The 18,009-nt window shown below is 41.6% G+C and overlaps 2 protein-coding genes across 4 annotated transcripts; one reads left to right on the top strand and one right to left on the bottom strand.

Annotated features, from left to right (window-relative positions):
- Nucleotides 1–85: 85 nt before the first annotated feature.
- LOC131475339 (probable ATP-dependent RNA helicase DDX17) lies at nt 86–8,419 on the top strand. 2 transcript variants are annotated; one of them, XM_058653399.1, is made up of 13 exons: nt 86–469; nt 617–773; nt 1,367–1,463; nt 1,604–1,737; nt 1,848–1,913; nt 2,035–2,176; nt 2,256–2,416; nt 2,575–2,747; nt 2,861–2,971; nt 3,152–3,213; nt 3,301–3,360; nt 6,132–6,368; nt 6,972–8,419. In XM_058653399.1, exons 1-13 carry the CDS (start codon nt 420–422, stop codon nt 7,463–7,465), a joined length of 1,944 nt encoding a protein of 647 aa, XP_058509382.1. In that variant the 5' UTR covers nt 86–419; the 3' UTR covers nt 7,466–8,419. The 2 variants fall into 2 exon arrangements, with proteins under 2 accessions (XP_058509382.1, XP_058509380.1); XM_058653397.1 differs by having other exon boundaries at nt 614–773.
- A 104-nt stretch (nt 8,420–8,523) lies between these two features.
- Nucleotides 8,524–17,912, bottom strand: LOC131475338 (ADP-ribosylation factor-binding protein GGA1-like). 2 transcript variants are annotated; one of them, XM_058653395.1, is made up of 17 exons: nt 17,830–17,912; nt 16,328–16,412; nt 15,729–15,804; nt 15,109–15,207; nt 14,881–15,004; nt 14,648–14,748; nt 13,889–13,969; nt 13,383–13,520; nt 13,193–13,274; nt 12,529–12,642; nt 12,265–12,414; nt 12,007–12,080; nt 11,650–11,837; nt 11,301–11,527; nt 11,030–11,199; nt 10,618–10,728; nt 8,524–9,942 (listed from the first exon to the last, which is right to left on the bottom strand). In XM_058653395.1, the coding sequence occupies exons 1-17, from the start codon at nt 17,870–17,872 to the stop codon at nt 9,832–9,834; spliced, it is 1,974 nt and encodes a 657-aa protein (XP_058509378.1). In that variant the 5' UTR covers nt 17,873–17,912; the 3' UTR covers nt 8,524–9,831. The 2 variants fall into 2 exon arrangements, with proteins under 2 accessions (XP_058509378.1, XP_058509379.1); XM_058653396.1 differs by having other exon boundaries at nt 12,529–12,639.
- Between the last annotated feature and the right edge of the window lie 97 nt (nt 17,913–18,009).

Raw genomic sequence — 18,009 nt, 5'->3', positions numbered from 1 at the left:
AAAAACACTTAACAAAAAAGCCCATTGGCACAATGGGATGTCAATCATCCTTGTGGGCGGTGCATTTCTAGCTCTATGCCAATCACAACAGCTTAGCTTGCCTAAGCTAATAACAACAACAACATATTATCGCAGCGCCTTGTCGTTGTTAGCGGACCTTCGTCTCATGTAAATAAAGTCTTGGTGTGATATTTGACTTTAATAAAAACCTACAAGAAAGCGAGAGCTTCGTCATTCCCACAGTTTTCAGAGTTAACATTGGCGTTAGACTGGAAGAGAGAGCGCGTCAGTTCATAGTTAGCTGCGGTCATTTTCAAGCAAGGCCTGACACAACAACGAAAATCCAAAGCCTGGTAACTTCCTCACGTTCAAAGGTCCATAATCCAACAATAACATCTGCTCTAACACACGGGGAGATAATGAGAGGTTCATACGGTGACAGAGACAGAGACCGTGGCCGTGACAGAGGGTAAGCAGCCGAGCAATAACCGTCACTTAGCATGAGAGCTAATGCTAGTGCAAAAAAGTTGGTTATCGCGATAAGTTGTTTAGATGCACCTGTTGCGCAGTGACAATATTATTGTCATTAGCGGCTGTCGCATTATTTTCACAGCAGTCCTCGTTTCGGGTCCAGCAGAGGAGGCCTCCCACTGGGTAAAAAGTTTGGGAATCCTGGAGACCGTTTACGAAAGAAGAGATGGGACTTGGACGAGCTCCCAAAATTTGAGAAGAACTTTTACACGGAACATGTTGATGTGCAGCGGCTGAGCCAGGTACCTCCTTCAGTTACACTGTCCGACCTGCAGACGCAGATTCATTAGTGCAAACGTTACATCGGTCAGTACTGTTTTATGTGTTTAAAATATGTTATCCAATATTACTTACGTATATAAAATATTACTGTATGGATATAAAAAAAGTCTACACATCCCTGTTCATTTTGTTTTGTAAATACTGGGACATAAAAAATATGTGTTTCTCCTTAATTGCGACCTTAAACCCGTACAATTAATCGAACAAAATGGTGGAGGGAATATTTGAAATTTTAAAAAGAAAAGCTAAAATAGTGTGGCATTGGTGTCCACGTTCTAAATCAGTCACCAATTAAGGTCAGCTGTTATAGTAGAATGTGTACTTGTATTTGATGTTCTAGTCTCTGTTATGTGTGCATTTGTTTGTTATGATGTTGTGAAGCACCATATAACTTTAATAAAAAGGTGCTTTAGAAAGTAAATTGTGTTGTTGTTGTTGTTGTAATTATTATTATTACTATTACTGTAATTAACGGTGATATAATGCTGCTCCAGTTTTTAGACTGAAAATGTTGGTTTGTTTCACACACCAGTTGGTTTTCTTGTGTTTTCAGTATGATGTTGAAGAGTATCGCAGGAACAAAGAAATTACTGTACGAGGTTCTGGCTGCCCAAAGCCTGTTACCACCTTCCATCATGCCCATTTTCCCCGTAAGCTTATGCATTCATGATATCTACACATGCCGAAGTGTGCGGCTGTTAAATTATAATGCAACAATAACAAATACATTCAATGTGTTGGCTGCTAGCAGAAGTAACCAGAGGAGTTTTTTTTCTCTTCCTCTATCTAGAATGTGTAATGGATGTACTGATGCAGCAGAACTTCAAGGAGCCCACACCCATTCAGGCACAAGGTTTCCCCCTGGCCCTTAGTGGGAGGGACATGGTGGGCATTGCTCAGACTGGCTCTGGGAAAACCTTATCGGTGAGATACACATCTTGCTCTTCTCCTATGCTTGAAAAAATAAAGACATTATGTATGGGTGAATTGCCCAGCAGCATGATTCACTGTCCTGTCCTTTTTTCTTTATTCAGTATCTTCTGCCTGCAATTGTGCACATCAACCATCAGCCCTACATGGAGCGAGGAGATGGAGCCATTGTATGTGAAGTCAAAATTATTTGGAATACCAAGAGTGTAGAAAAATATTGTTAAAGTGATCTTAACAAGTGTAAACTTGCTGAACAGTGAATTGCTGTGGCATCATTTGTTTTCTTTCCAGTGCTTGGTTCTGGCCCCCACAAGAGAACTGGCACAGCAGGTCCAGCAGGTGGCATATGATTACGGAAAGTCATCCCGCATCAAAAGCACTTGTGTGTATGGAGGTGCTCCTAAGGGACCCCAAATCCGAGACCTGGAGAGAGGTGAGGAATATTACCATTTGGATAAATGCTCAATGTTGTTTTGTGTTCCATAGCATATTAATGTGTTTGTCTCTCTCAGGTGTTGAGATCTGCATTGCCACTCCGGGTCGTTTAATTGATTTTCTTGAGGCTGGAAAAACCAATCTGCGGCGCTGCACATACCTAGTTCTAGATGAAGCCGACCGCATGTTGGATATGGGCTTTGAACCACAGATTCGCAAAATTGTGGACCAGATTAGGGTAAAGCATTTTAGTGAAGGCCCTCCTTGAGAGGCAGATAAATTACCTAAATTGATAGCTTATCGTTTATATTTTAGTGTGTATGTTTTTATCATTTATTATGAGAAATGTTAGTATCTGTCATTACTTGTTGTTGATTAAATGTAATCCTATCACAGCCTGACAGACAGACCTTGATGTGGAGCGCTACCTGGCCTAAAGAGGTTCGCCAGCTTGCTGAAGACTTTCTGAAGGACTATGTCCAAATCAATGTGGGAGCACTGGAACTTAGTGCCAACCACAACATCCTTCAGATAGTTGATGTCTGTATGGACAGTGAGAAGGACCACAAGTAAGAGGCTTGTCATATAGCAGATATTGTCATTTTAACTAGTAAGGTGTCTTTCGGTATCTTTAAAAGTACTTTTAAGTATCTGCCACAAACTGGACATGGTCTTTCTTTAGGTTAATCCAGCTGATGGAAGAAATTATGGCTGAGAAAGAAAACAAGACCATCATATTTGCTGAGACAAAGAAAAGATGTGATGACCTCACGCGCAGAATGAGGCGCGATGGGTGAGTTTAACTAGCCCATGTGAATCCTCTCCTGATCCTGCTCAGAAAAGCCTTCTTAGATAATACTAACTCATCCTCTCACTTGTGATTCAGTATGGTTGTATATAGTTGAGTTTTGTATGTCCAGTTTCCATCATGCTGTTTGTAACTTATGATCAAAGCTGACAATTGTTGTTTTAGATGGCCCGCAATGTGTATTCATGGCGACAAAAGCCAGCCAGAGAGAGACTGGGTGTTGTCAGGTACGACAAACACACTGACATTTGAACTACAGAGACTTTTTGTCCCCACGTCCATGATCATTTCTCCTTCTTGTCTTTGAAATGCAGAGTTTCGTAGCGGCAAAGCTCCCATCCTCATTGCTACTGATGTGGCCTCACGTGGTTTGGGTATGTCTTGTGTGCTTGAGTACGAAGCATACACCTCCCTCAGTATAACCATACACTGATATGGTGAACATATAAAACATTTAACCATTTAACATGATATAATAATATGAACAATGATGAGTGTAGTAATCAAACTTTTTTTAATGCATGTTTATGAGCAAAAGTCAACCACAGACACATAGTGCGTTTCTTAAAAAGAGTATATGATGGTTCTCTGATAAAAAGGGTGTATCATATTTGAAGCAGGATTTCCTATGAACACTTGAGCCACTGTTCTGCTGGATAACACTGAGGAACACTGAACATAAGAGTGATGTTGAATGAAGTGTGAAGATGTAAGGGGCAAGGCTAGTAAAGTAGCCCCTTACATGATGGCAATTAACCTAATTCTATGTCCATTTGTTTTCTTTTCATTTTGTTTTTGTTTATGTTTTGTTTCCAAGTCTCTCTTCTGGCAACTAGAAGCACACAGGCCCTCGGGAGCCTGCAGCCGGACCTAGGCATGACATATCGAAAGCTGACTTGGGGAGAGAGACGGCCTGATTAATCAGTCCCAGACACAGCCATCTCTTCTGAAAACCTAGAACAGTGCCCACAAACAAAACTCTTCCCCCTTCCAGGACACTGGCTCCCTGGGCATCAGGGAGAGGGGTCAAGTGCAGGATGGTGCTGGGCTTCCAAATTTGATCCTAGAGTTGGGGGCAGCTGTCAGATGAGAGGGCAAAGACGGGGGTGTGGCTGAGGGTGGCCACCCTAGGCCATGCCATCATCACAGTGACACACCACACTATTTCCTAAGTAGTTTGTCAGATTTACCCAGTGACTTTTGATAATAACGTTATGTATTCCGATGGGATATGGACTAAGAAAACTTTGCTGCACAGTCTTTGAGGAGATACGTTTCCATTCCCATGACCAAAGTTTGGACAACAAAATATTTTTCCATTGCAGGACAAATTTAATTTGTCCTGAAGAATTCAAGCTTAAACAGATGCTGCTTAAGTTGTGTGAAAGTCAGCTACAGTGGTGTGTCACCAGAAGACAGAGAAAAAGACAACTGCCAGGAAGTGAGTGTGGAAAGCAGCCAATGCTGGACATGGACGGCTATACTGGAGGCTCCCCTCTAAACTGCCCCCTGATGCCAGCCCCTGACACCCCCCACCACTGGCTGTGCCGGCCGGCCTCTCCCTCTGCGGACGTCATGTCTGGTCCTGGCTGGCAGGAGTCCTGGCCTGGAGGAGCCACCTCTCTATAATCGATTTCCCTCTCTTTCACTCGTGTTACCTTTCTGTCCTGTCTTTACTACCTTAACTCTATCTCACTTGAACATCATTTCTCTTTTCTTTCCTGTCCTGTTCATCTTTCCCCTCTCTTTTGCTAATTTCACAAATGTTTCAGTCTTTCTCATCTTTTTTCTCTGCCTCTTTTCACCACTCTCCACTTCAGTGTCTTACCTTGTCCTCTCCTGTGTTTCCTTTAGACCAGTTTCCAAATGTTGTCCCTTTTTATTTTTCTTTGTATACATCATACTAGACCACTAGTTATGTCAATTTACCAGCACTTGACGACTTGCTAAACCCACAAAGGAAAAGCAAAACCTTTCATGACCCAAATTCTTCAGCAGAGCCCACTCCCATATCCCTCTCTAAAAAAACACATACACCGTGGTCTTGGTGTCTGTTTCTTTTTACTAAACTTGAAAATCTGGGCTCGATATCACTACGTTTGGAAGTTACCCGAGAGGCTTTTGGACTCATTAAAACGTCTGCCACTCCACTGCCTCACATCTCGACTAGAAATGACTTGTCACTATTACCAACTAATGCAAGAAATGTCAGAGTCTCTAACAAAGACCACGACGATAAAGGAAATAATTCGGTAAAGGCCATCTCCATCCATCACTTCTCACTACGAATAACATAAAGCAACTATATTGTCCCTGGGTCACTTAAAGCCCGGGGATATGAAGACGTAGCACCACATGCCAGCACAATACAGCTGGACCTGTGGCCAAGACAGTTTCCAGCTTTGGGAGTGTGATGGAGGAGTGGCGAGGTTGGAGAAGGGACTTCTTTTGTCCCGTGTGCTCTCCTCCTGCCCCTGCAGACCTCCCAGGACTGGTGATGGGTAGGTGGTTACTTTGTAAATCACTAAATCTCTCATGCAGGGTAAGTACTTTACCTCAACCCCCCCCCCCCCCCCCCCCCCTCCCCATTTCCAGCCTTTGTCATAATGCTTCCAAAATGAGTCTTGTCATCTGTCATGAGCAGTGTTTCTGAGCCCTTTGCCAATCGTAATGAGAAACAGACCTAATTTGTCCTCAAAGAAATTACTTTTCTCAGATGATTCCTGCGTTTAATCCATTCATCAGTTTTGCTCAACTAAATCTGTCTTTTATGCAGGAAAACTAGGATTTAGGATTTAATCATGGCTCACAATTTCTTTGAATTTAATTAAAATTTCTCAGCAACCTCTGTTACCCATTTGCCTGTGTGCAAGTACTTACTTTACAATGTAATTGGCATGGTAAGTAAATAAGTTTTCTGAACGTATATTACTCAAATGGTTGCTCAGATGACAGGTAAGTGATTAACTGTGGGTATCATTCAGGTATTGTCTGTCAGAATGTTCCTGGTTTCATAAGCACAAAAGGTAAAAGGAAGTAATGGACTTAAATGATTGATTCAGTTCTCAACTGGTGTCGATTTGGTGTTCTAACTTTTGCTTTCATCTTTTCTATCCCATCACACAACGCTGCCTCAAATGTCAAGATGTGGAGGACGTCAAGTTTGTCATCAATTATGACTATCCCAATTCATCAGAGGACTACATCCATCGCATCGGCCGCACGGCCCGCAGCACTAACAAAGGCACTGCCTACACCTTCTTCACTCCAGGGAACCTTCGCCAGGCCCGTGAGCTGATCCGGGTGCTGGAGGAGGCCCGACAGGCTATCAACCCCAAACTGCTGCAGCTGGTTGACACTGGGCGAGGAGGAAGTGGAGGAGGTGAGTGACGAGTTCTGCTGAAAAACTCCAAAAAAACACCAATACTTTTTTTCGAATTCCCCTTAGTACCTGGAATCAGAAATGTGTCATCTTTCGGTATCAAATTTAAATACCGAAATAGTTAATCTCATCAGTACCAGTGTTTGGCACGATCTAACAGTGCTCATGATTGGCTTTCTAAAGGTGCGCAGGAAGTTGCGGCCGGAAAAGGAGCTCATTCCCCATCGGAAAAGAGATGGGCGGGGCTTGTTTAGGCTAGTGCTTGTTTAATGAATGAATGAATGAATGAATGTATGTCAAAAAGATCTCAAATGACAGGGCAAAAAAACTTGTAAGTGAGCAGAATAAATATGAGCGTAGAAAGTTGCTGTTTGACTGAGTCGGCTAAAACTAAAGTTTTGGTGAAAATGGATTTCGTATAATTGTCATTGAAAAATATGTAGGAGTTGGTATGACTCCAGATATCAATAACCATATCACATAAAGCAGCTCAATCGAACATTAAAATAAGTTTATCCCACAATCAGTTCTTTTTTTAGAGTAGACCTAGAATTGGATGTAAATTCACCCCATTTTTTTTTTTTTTACCTGCTCTGTTTCCAGGAGGCCGATCCCGTTTTCGTGGCACCTCCAGTTCTAACAATCCCAACCTGATGTATCAGGACGAGTGTGATCGGAAAATGCGTTCTGTTGGTGGGGGCAGCAGCTCCAAAAACAGTCGTAGCGGCAGCAACTATAGTCGTGATGGCCGAGACAGTCGCGGTGCAGGCAGCCGGGCAAGCGACCGCTCCTCCTCCTCCTCCTCATACAGAGATCGCAGCAGCAGAGACGGAGGACGCAGTTATGGCTCCAGCTCCAACTCCTATGACCAGTACCAGAGCAATGGGAGCAGCAGTGGACAGTATGGCAGCTCCAGGGGAACCTCTGGTTCAGGGGGCAGTGGAGTTGGACAGGGCCCGCCTCCACCATCTGCTCCCCAGCCTCTCATGTCCCAGCAGTTAAACCCTTCCCAGCCCATGATGGGCCTAATGGGGCACTCGCCATTCCAGTTTGCTCCTCCGCCACCTCCTCCTCCTCCTCCCTCAGGTAGAAAGTAATGTGATCAGTGTGACACAGATGCTGTTCATCTGATATGAACCTGCGTCTTCAGAGATCCAGTCACAGGGTTGGTTTATTATGAGTGAGCAGACATACACATTTGCCTTCACACTGCCGAAAGAACGACACGTTTCCCTGACCATTTCTGATTGTGGTCAAAGGGACAGATCCCAGAAGATAAGATAGCTCACTTATGTGCGTTTACATCTGTACTTAAAGTTGAATAATAAGATACACACAACACCCTGTTACACCATTCGTTTCTAAATCAGTCAAAAAGGTATTTTTAGGGTCAAGTCTTTGGTATTTGTCCACATCAACATTCAAATCAAGAATGCAACACTTCAGTGTGATGTACTTATTTCTTCCCCATTTAAACATGTAGACTGGTTCTCAGATTGTTTGTGAAGTGGTCAAACGTTTGTGGCAGCATTTGATATTTAGTTTGACAGAAGCTCTTCTGTTACATTTATCTTGGAGGAAAAAAAAAGATGTTCTTGTATTGTTGGCTTCTACAGTGTACTCTCTCTATGGACTATCTGATTTTCCTATCAGGTACCAGAGGTACATGCTGAAGATAATTATTGTATATAAACTGGTCTTTAAGTTTTATTTTCAGATTAGACAGTAAAAAAAACATTGGGATCCTGATATATTTTGAATGAAAGGGTTAAAATCTTTTCTCCCTAATTGAATATTTTATTTGAACAGGTTCTGATTTAGGTTGATCATTTCATTTCATGGATATTTAGTTTATCTGCAGAGGCTTTTTGTTACAACATGCATGTAAATGAGCCTTTTTCACATTTAAGTTTGGATGTGAATAATTATCTACCTGCCATAGGTAATGCAGTTAATCAGCGGTGTGGTCGAGACTTAGCTGCATTGATTTTTCTCACTCGTCTCTTTGTACCGTTTGTTTCTCGTGTTTAATAAAACTCTTCCTTATATCAGCAAGTACTCTGTTCACTTCATGGACACTGAAATCAGTGGTCACTTTAACTTCTGTGTTCTGGAGTTTGTTGGTGTGGCAGGAGTAAATGAGTGTATTTTCAGGTCACCAAGAAAAAAAACTTTATTACCCATTTGGAATATTTTAAGTGTTATGCTTTTGCACAAGTCAAATGTACACAGAACTGCCATCATTGGTATTTACAAAGCAGTCATATTGGAGAGTAGTACGGTGGAATGTGATTGGGAGCCTATGGGAGGAGGAAGAGTGATCAGCATGGCTGACATGCATCGCAGACTGTGGGAGACGTGTTGGGCATGTTTGAGACGGACACTGCACCGAGCAGCTCAGTTTGCATATATAAATCATAATTTACATCACAAGCTAAAGAAAAGATTAGATAAATTAAGCTATCATCCCCATGAAAATGTTTTGAATATATCAAGAATATAGCTTATAATATAGGTGACAGGCTACAAATCTAATATGATTGACCCCTAGTAGACGGAAAAACTCAAAATGAACTGATGTTAGAACTGCAAAACAGGCACATGTGGCAGGTAACGCACAACTTATACGTTTTTGCACTGTAAATAAGATCAAAACTCTTTCTGTGCAAATCAAAAAGGACTCACTGTAAAAAAAAAATTAAACGGTATTCACTCATCACACACAGATGTCAAAAAAGGGGAATATGATTAGAGCTGAAACGATATATCAATGAATCGATTATTAATCGACAACTATTTTGATAATCGATTAATCGATTTTAAGCTTTTTTTCATGATTTAAACAAGATTTCTGATTGTTTAATCATTTTGGTTTGTGGACAAAAAAAGACATTTGAGAACATCATCATGTCCAGGTTTGACGAGCACCGATCAACATTTTTTAAGGTTTTCTGATATTTTATTGACCAAACGATTAATCAAGAAAATAATCGTTAGTTGCAGCTCTAAATATGATGTATAGCTTTTTCTTTGCAACTAGGACGAGCTGTGTCTATGTAATGCTCATGTTCATTCCCTTGTGGTGTGCTGAATTATAAAAATGGAACGTGCAGAGATGACGGTAAACAGAACTGATAATGAATTTAAAGAAACAAGTGCACCAAATGAGCAGATTTCCACACATTGGTAATTTTCTCTCTTCATATCACTGCTTGTAGACTCCCAACAACTCAGGGAAAGTAGTTTCAAAGCAGCCACGTACAGACTCATTGAGAGCAAAGCATAACACACACTGCTGCACTGAAAGAGCATGAGCGTAATCCAAACAAAACAATCAAGACCAATCACAGAAAGAACCATGTGATTACAGAGAAAACCGGTCTTATGCAGAGTGTTGAGTTTGTGTCGGAAGAAAGCTGAAGTGTGAAGGCAGAGTCAGTCTGATGGTGGTTGTTTCTGAATGCTATAGATTCCCCCAAGTGTCCGCAGAAGGAAACTGTTCTAGACTGCCGCTCTCACTGTGCTCCTGCTCTCCCATGGTGAAGGTTAATCTGTACTGGAGCTGCACCTTCTCCTGGAGTGCACAGGTGCACACACACACACACATACACGACAGAAGTACAGACAGGTAAATAACCCTTCCAGTGACAATTGGCTGGACAAACAACTTCTGTAATCTAATTGTTACTGGGTAAAATACATTCAGTGGGATACAAGAGGTATAACTAAAGACTTAGCATAGCTACTGCAATATACAGTATTTATGAACATGCACTGAAATTGTCCAAAGGCTGAATGTGAAAACAATAAATGTCACAGGAAATTCCCCAGAACTTTTCTTGCCAGCTGGAAAATACAGAGTTAATAATAAGAATACAGCAGAAGGAATCTCTGGAAATGTCACACTAAGCGATGTGGACGTGTCTACTGCCAATCCTCATCTGTCCCAGAAAGGTTTCTGCTTCATATGTGCATGGCAAAACACACAAAATTCCCAGACCAAAACAATCAAATGTGTTTTTTCCACATCTTGACTACTACCAGACTGACTGGTAGAAGAATTTTAGAATTTTTAAAATTTAGAATGGCTTTTTTTTGTCCTTCTTCAGTAGTTTTCTATTGTCATTTATTTGTCAAATCTAAGGGATTGCTTCCTTTCTTTCTATGGATATTTTCAGCATTAAAGAGCAGTTTTGGGTTTAAAAAGAGACTCTGTAAGTCTGGGGTTAAAAATCTCACTGCGTCCTACCTTGTTTGGGTTTGCCAGCAACAGAATCTGTGTGACAGCAGCAGGAGGAAGGATGGGGTTGAAAGCTGGGAGCTCTGTCCCTGATGGCGGCTGCAGCTTCACTGCCATGGACTGTAGATGATAAATGAAAACAAACACTGCTTCTTTACTGAGACAAGTGATGAATAAGCAATACTGTTTTTAACAAGATTAACTTTGCACTTTCCAAAATCACCTGCTGATACAGTATAAGTGATTTGCTAGAGCAGTGTCCTCGGGACCCACTGCCCTGCTTTGACACACCTGATTCAAATGAGCTGGTCGTGATCAGGCCATTTGAATCAGGTGTGTTGGAGCAGGGACGTGTCAGAGCAGTAGGTCCCCACAGTGTATGCAACAGGAGACAAAGACCCTGGGCTTGCTCACGTCTCACCTTTGGAGCTGTAGTCTCAAAATTAATGTTGGAGACAGGGACAGGGGCAGAGGACAACATGGAGATGATCACCACCAGCACGTCGGGGCGAAATGGAGGCGAGTCACGGGCAAAGTGAAAGAGAACCCGCAGACTGTGTCTGTCAAACACAGTCACAGGTAAAAGACTACCTGTAAAAAGACAGAACAGAAAGAGGAGGAGTGGATTTGGTAAATGTGGAAAAGAAAATGCAGGTCGGCAAATCTCAAAGGTTTTAAGTGACTTTACTTACTGGGCTTAATAGATTCTAGCGGTACAAAAACATCAGTCAGGGTGATTTCAGCAGAAGGTGTCTCTGTGTGAGTCTGGGAAATGTCCAGCAATGTGGTCCCGAGACTCGACTGAGAGTTGAGAGGAGCAGCGTGTTCAGAGGAAAAGACCGGGATGGGGTTTGGTGTAACGTTGGGCCCAGACTTGCTCTGCAGATCTCTCAGAGTAGGTTTGCACTGTTGCTTGTCCCTAAAAAAAAGTTTGCTTTAGTTCACCTTTACAGTTCAAGGTTGCAGCTACATGAGAGTGGGTGGATTGGTAAGATACATAGTAAAAGAAGCAGATGCAAGATAGCCATGTGAGTTTAATACCATTTAACCTGCAGGCCCTCTGGTGGCATCGACTGCTGCAGCAGTGTCTTCCCCAGCAGGTCCAGCTCGTCCAGGGCAGAGTTTACAGGAGTGGAGCCAGAGGAGAGAGGCTGAGAGAGGGAGGGTGGTTCTGGACTAAGCAGGAGACTTGGTACTGCAGGAACATCTGCCTCTATGCTTTCAGATGACTGCACATAGATGGTGATTGTGTGAGGAAAAATAGAGGTACAAATGTTGATTATACTGCCTTAGTCATTTCAGCCATTATGCTCATTGACATTAAACTGTGTGCTGTGTGTTTGGCAAAAACAAGCTGCCACTGGATCTTAGCAGTGACTACAGGAGTTTAACACTCACCTGGAAGGAGTCCCAGGCTGTGGAGTCTTCAGGCTGTGAGGCAGGGTTGGAGGTGTGTGTTCCTTCACTTAAACCTGCAGGATGCACAAGGGTTACAGTATTGTTTAGCAATGAAACAACACTTTCATTGTGTTTCCAAGTTTTCCTCTCCAATCCAAACCTGCCAATTTCTCAGCAGGTATTCTTCAAAACTAAGTCCAAATACAATTGAAACAACACTGAACCAAAAAGCTCTGTTCTTTCTTGAGACGCTCTCACCAAGTGACATGAGCTCGTCGTCGAGGAGACTTATCCCCATCTCCTGTGACGGGGCATTGAGGCTGTCTGTGGGTGTGGGGAACTCTGGGAAGGACGGAGGTGACTGGGGTGATGTGTCCAGTCCGGACAGATCGAGCAGTGCCGTCCCTCCTGAGAGAAATAGATTAAAGACGGTTCATTTGAAAACACCAAATGCTTCAAACCAAAATGGAGAACTGCCAAATTCCTATTAAAAAAGAGAAAAAAACCTGTAAGTTCACTCACCCGTTTGTTTCTGTGTGTTTAGCGTGTTGTTGCCGTTTACTATCTCCCCCTTCACCTGCTGTTTGTAGAGGTTGATGACGTGAGTCAGGCTGTCGTTGGCCTGCAGGATCTCTGCTGTGGAAAGATAGAAAAATACTTGTCATTATCATAGACCTGATATGCATCACATGGCATGTCTGTAGGAGACACTTCATTAAGTGGTGAATAAGAAAATGAATGAGTACAAGAGATAATTCATTTTAGCAGCTCTGTGGGCTCATGGGGAAAAGTAAATGCAAACCCTATGAACTAGTAACAATAATTAGCAGAGTATCATTTCGGCCACTAGGAGTCTCTCAATCAAAACAATAAAAGGCACATTGGCTAACTGGAGTGGAATATTTCATTCCTCACTGAGGGGGTTCAAGATAGTACAGTATGTATGGGGGTCACGCTTTTGTCTGTTCTGGCACTAATTAAGGTCAAAGTTCTGTAAAGTGGATGAAAGTTTTGGAAATGTTTTGACTAATCTTGACAAGAGAAGCAGGAAGTGAAAATTGTTATACTTGCTCTATGTGATGAGGATAAAGAACATTTCTAGAGGTCAAGAAGTCATCACATTTTCAAATGTTCACCCATTTTCATGATATTTAACGAACGAGAGGAAAAAACAAGGAACACCCACCCAGGGCCTCATCATTGTCCTCTGTATCACTCGCCAGTCTGAACAGAGTAGGTCTCATTTTCTCACAGCGCTGGTACAGGTCCTGACCACACAACACAAACACACCGCATTACAACCTTGCAACCAAGAGCTCCAAGGGCAACCAATCAAACGTTGAACTGTGCGATTCTACATTCATCTTTTAGATCACCTGCAGCAGTTCAGCATTGCTCTGGTTGCTGGCAGTGCTGTCATAGTCCTGCAGAAGCTGAGTCAGCAGGGAGACGCTCTCCTTCACCTCGTGAATGGCGTTCACCCTCTTTGAAACCTTCTCTGCTCGCCTCTGATCCTAAAAAGAAGTGAGACGCAAATTCACAAATGACAAACCTGCAGAACAGGGTGTGACCAGACACACGTGCACATGTAGGAAAGGCAGGAATGCAGAAGTACATTCGGGTGAAAGACAGAAAGAGCAGCTCCCTGTATCAGCTTCTCTTAAATCAGGGCAAATTGAAACTGTACTCCTGCTGAATCACTGCCAGCAACACAAGCCCCCCCAGGGCAGTCGACCCATTTCCTCATTAAGTTAATGTTCCTTCTATGAGTGCAGTGGTCTGTCATTTTATTCCTTTTCTTCAGACTACAAAGTATTGGTAGTGCATAACACAAACATGCAAGTTATAAAAAAAGCATATGAAGGAGAGGAAAGAGGTTTACCTCCTGGACCATTTCCTTGATAAGATTGTTGGCGGCTTTCAAGTCCTCGGGGTGTGAGCTATTCAACAGGCGAGACAGCATCTGAAACAACAGGTAGTCGCAGTTCAGAGTGAAATATGAGTGAATGGTCTCATATTATCATAATAATGAAAGGAGAGACGAGCACAATCATACACAAGAGAAAATAATCCAGTGGGTGTGAAACTAGCTCAGGTGAAATTTTCAAATATTTTCATGAGGTTTTCAGAATATACAGTACTGTGCAGAAGTCTTAGGCCACCATTAGATTTGTTGTTTTAGCAATGCTATAATGACAATAGAGGATAATTATTTGTACTTCACTTTAGGAGAACACATTCAGAAAATATGTAGTTTTTTTTTGTTAAAAAAAAAATTCAGAAAAAAAAACATCCTCTACAGGTGTAAAGTATTTAGCGTGATCTACCCTTACACTACAACAATAACACAGCTCTGTTAATACTGGAGTGGAACCGTAATTAATGTTACTGGTAAATCCTGTGTTTGTCTATTAATAAAGTGTCTGTTACGCCATGTTTATTCAAGACATGCTTGAGCATTACATACACATGTTGCATGAGTTAAACTCATTGACAGCTCGCTAATATAGAAGACCAGCTTTAAGTCCCATCACTTCATTCCAATGATCACAGAATTTGACAGACAGAAAAAACAACAGAGCTGGTGGTGCCTGAAACCATTGCATAGTACTCTATATTTTTTTTTTAATTTAATCCGTACTTTTGACTTCTCCTCGTCCTCAAAAATGGCATTCTTGGGTCTTGGTGGAGGAAGGTTCAGTAGTTTGTCAGGTGGAAGTTCTGGGTCTTGTTTAATAATCCCTGATTCACAGACACAATATGAATGAGACAGAGAATGAAATGCTTTTCATCACTCTAGTTATTTGTTGCTATGCTCCTTATTAGTATCGTAAGTGTTGTGCCTGTAACTACTTTGTTGATTTCTCATCTCACCTTGTTTCTTCAGCATCTGATAGGCGTCTGAGATCTTGGCCTCCTCAGGTAAACCCAGAGTCCAGCTGTAGATCAACTCTAAAACCTTCTTTTTTACTGGCTCTGGTGACCGTGAGCCCAGGTACTGAGCAGAAAAAAACCCTCATTGATTTACACATACACTCATGAACATAAAACAACATTGAAAAACATACCAGTAAACCAAGAGGAACGTTTGGAAAGTCTTACCTTTGGAGAAACCACTTTGATTAGTTCATTTAGAAACCGGAACTTGCCTACTTCACTGTGAAACCTTTTCCCACAGTTTTTCATACACGTCTCCAGAACCTTGCAATGAAACAGAATGCAATAAGTGTTATGAACACTGACTTGCTTGAAAATCTCAGTCAGTTAAATCCCGTTCCATCTGACTCAGCAATGTATGTGGGTTTTTAATCAGCTTTAGTGTAAACACAAAACCCCAAAATTATTTTGGGCAGTGATGCAAATGTCTGTCATTTCCAGCATCACTCTGCAGCACGCATTACTCTTCAGGACGTTAGCCATGAATGTTTGAAGTGAACATGACTTAACAACCTGGGACTGCACAAAATGTGTTTCATTTCATCATTCTGATCAATTATAAGATTGACAACACAGGTCAGACCAACCTCCAGCAATGGAAATAGTGTGAAAGAGGTGAAGGTAATTCTGACTGACGGATTCTTGTTCCGAACTGTTCAGGGTGTACCCCGCCTATCGCCCTATGTCAGCTGAGATTGGCACAGCACCCGCTGTGACCCTCGTGTGGAGGATAGAGCGGTAGAAGATGGATGGATGGAAGGATTCTCGTTCAGATGTGAACTCACCAGCAGGGCCTGCATGGCCTCCCACTCCTGTGGGGACTGGATCTTGTGAGCCAGGAGTCTGGTGGCCAGCTGAGGTCTGTAACAGGTAACAAACAACAATGAATGTTGGAACACTGGACACAAAATGTGCTGCAACTTTAAATCAGTGTAATCATACTGTTGTATTAACAGCTATTAAGTTAATATAACCCTTCAATAGCTGCCGACAAGTGTTAAAGTTCTTCTATTCTCCAAACAGACGCCTTTCAGTCTTTCATGCCTTAAAGAAAATACAATTATTTTTGCTAGGCCTGGTGTTGAAAGACATATGGAGTAAGTAGTAAGTAAATATTTTGACCTACTCCTATTTGGACTACTTTTTAAGCATTAGAAACTGTCAGATGTACCCATATACTGTATGTATGTATGTATGTATGTATGTATGTATATATATATATATATATATATATATATATGTATATGTATATATATATATATATATATATGAAATAAAAATTCAGTTTGGAAACATTACTGAATCGGATATTAAACTTGAAATGAGCAACAACCAGACTATTATTAAAAAAAAAAGAAGCTCCCGTGTTGGGACCTCGACTTACCCTTCCAATTCATTGTTGAGCTGGTCACAGAAGGCATGGATGCTGCTCCAGTCTGTGTCTCTGTTGAGTGGATTTGTGGCTTTGTCTGCAATGTAAGCGAATGGGATGTTAAACAACGTACATCTCACCTAACTTCATATTTCAGTACATTAATACAGTTACGCTGATTAGAGCGTATAAAGTTTGTGGTTGCATTCACGTTTTCCAAGTGTTGTAATTTACTTTGCAGTAAAACTATTCATTGAGTGCAATGAAAACAAATTATATTCACATAAAAACAATAGACAAAATATGAATACCTGAGCACAACAGAATAAAGACAAGCCTCTAAATTAGGGCTGCACAATATACTGAACATGTATCATCATTGCAGTATCAATGTGTGCAATGTAAATATTGCACAATATATTTACATATTGCAAAGACAGTTTGAATTTAAATAAATGTAGGCTGATCTTTGTGCTACTTTTGATGGGTAAGGAATTTCTAAAGTTGGATAACAGTTTTATTTGCTTTAATGATTGTCTCAGAATACTTTGCCAGCCTAGGAGAGTTAAATCCAAGTAGTACGTTTTTTGAGCAGACATACATGAACACAGTATTCACTAATTATGTATTGCAACTATATTCTCCTTGCTAATTATTTTTTTAACTTTTTTTTCTTCTTTACTAACTTTACTTGTGTTTTATGTTATCTTAATGTTACTGTGCAGCACTTTGAACATATGTATGGTCTTTAAATGTGACCTATAAATAAAGTGGATTGGAATTGCAATATTTAACCTTATCGCATATTTACCTAACAGTGTTCAGCCCTACTCCAAAATTAAATCTTGTTTACAGCAATTCCAACACAACATTTGCCCTCAGAAAACATTATTTATAATGTGTGGTAAGTTTTTAATATTTTTTTTTTTCGATGTGTCAGTTATTCTCAAGAAATACCAGTGCGTGCGTTTTCTATTATTATTTCTGATGGCGTCAATAAGACCATTCAAAAACATTGTTCTCTTGGTGATTGCAAAATGGGTCAACAGTGTATAGATGTTTGACAAAAACACAAAAGTGAAGTCTGAGCCACACAGAGCAGGTGCTAACTCAGGACAACATTAGCTAGCATGCTGACGATAGTCGCACTGTGTCACTGGTTCATCTCGAACTTTCTAACGAGGCCACTGCTTTTGTCTCAACTACAATCCACGATCTCTGCCCACGGTTCGACTTCATCTTGTCGCCCGCTGCCAGGTTGAACTACCGCGCCGCAGAGCTAAGACTGTGCGCGAATATGTTATGTTGACAGCTGCGGTCCGTGCAGCCACATCAGCTCCGGAGGAGCTACGTTAGCATCCTGGATGTGACGGCAGGGTCCGAGTCCCCTCTGTCGGGACAAGCGTTGCTGCGGTGAACTGTCACTCTGTGAAAATCACCTCCGGGACAACAGCCTGAGACTGTCCGGCCCCACACACAACACTGGCTCGGTAAAACAAGTTTAAAATACTCACTGATACGAGACTCTAAACTCTCAACATCGGGCGGCGCAGCCATCACTGCGAGATTTTTATGGTGGTACAACAGTCTCGCGAGAAACGCACGAGCTCATTAGAGGTAGAGAAGACGTAGAATCAGAGTGGGTAGATAATAGACACTTAGAAAAACTTAAAAGCGTAAAAAAAAGTATTTGT

This window comes from Solea solea, chromosome 16, assembly GCF_958295425.1.
Source record: "Solea solea chromosome 16, fSolSol10.1, whole genome shotgun sequence".
Classification (NCBI taxonomy): domain Eukaryota; kingdom Metazoa; phylum Chordata; class Actinopteri; order Pleuronectiformes; family Soleidae; genus Solea; species Solea solea.
This window is presented reverse-complemented; position numbering and strand designations above follow the sequence as displayed.

Bases quoted from the DNA above. Each gene is read 5' to 3' on its own strand.
- LOC131475339 (XM_058653397.1), top strand. From the start codon at position 420: ATGAGAGGTTCATACGGTGACAGAGACAGAGACCGTGGCCGTGACAGA. The intron at 470-613 runs GTAAGCAGCCGA...TTATTTTCACAG, and splicing joins GACCGTGGCCGTGACAGAGG to CAGTCCTCGTTTCGGGTCCA. The intron at 3,214-3,300 runs GTACGACAAACA...TTTGAAATGCAG, and splicing joins GAGAGACTGGGTGTTGTCAG to AGTTTCGTAGCGGCAAAGCT.
- LOC131475338 (XM_058653395.1), bottom strand. From the start codon at position 17,872: ATGGCTGCGCCGCCCGATGTTGAGAGTTTAGAGTCTCGTATCA. The intron at 15,208-15,728 runs GTGAGTTCACAT...TTTCATTGCAAG, and splicing joins AGGCCATGCAGGCCCTGCTG to GTTCTGGAGACGTGTATGAA. The intron at 12,081-12,264 runs GTGAGAGCGTCT...TGCATCCTGCAG, and splicing joins CGACGAGCTCATGTCACTTG to GTTTAAGTGAAGGAACACAC.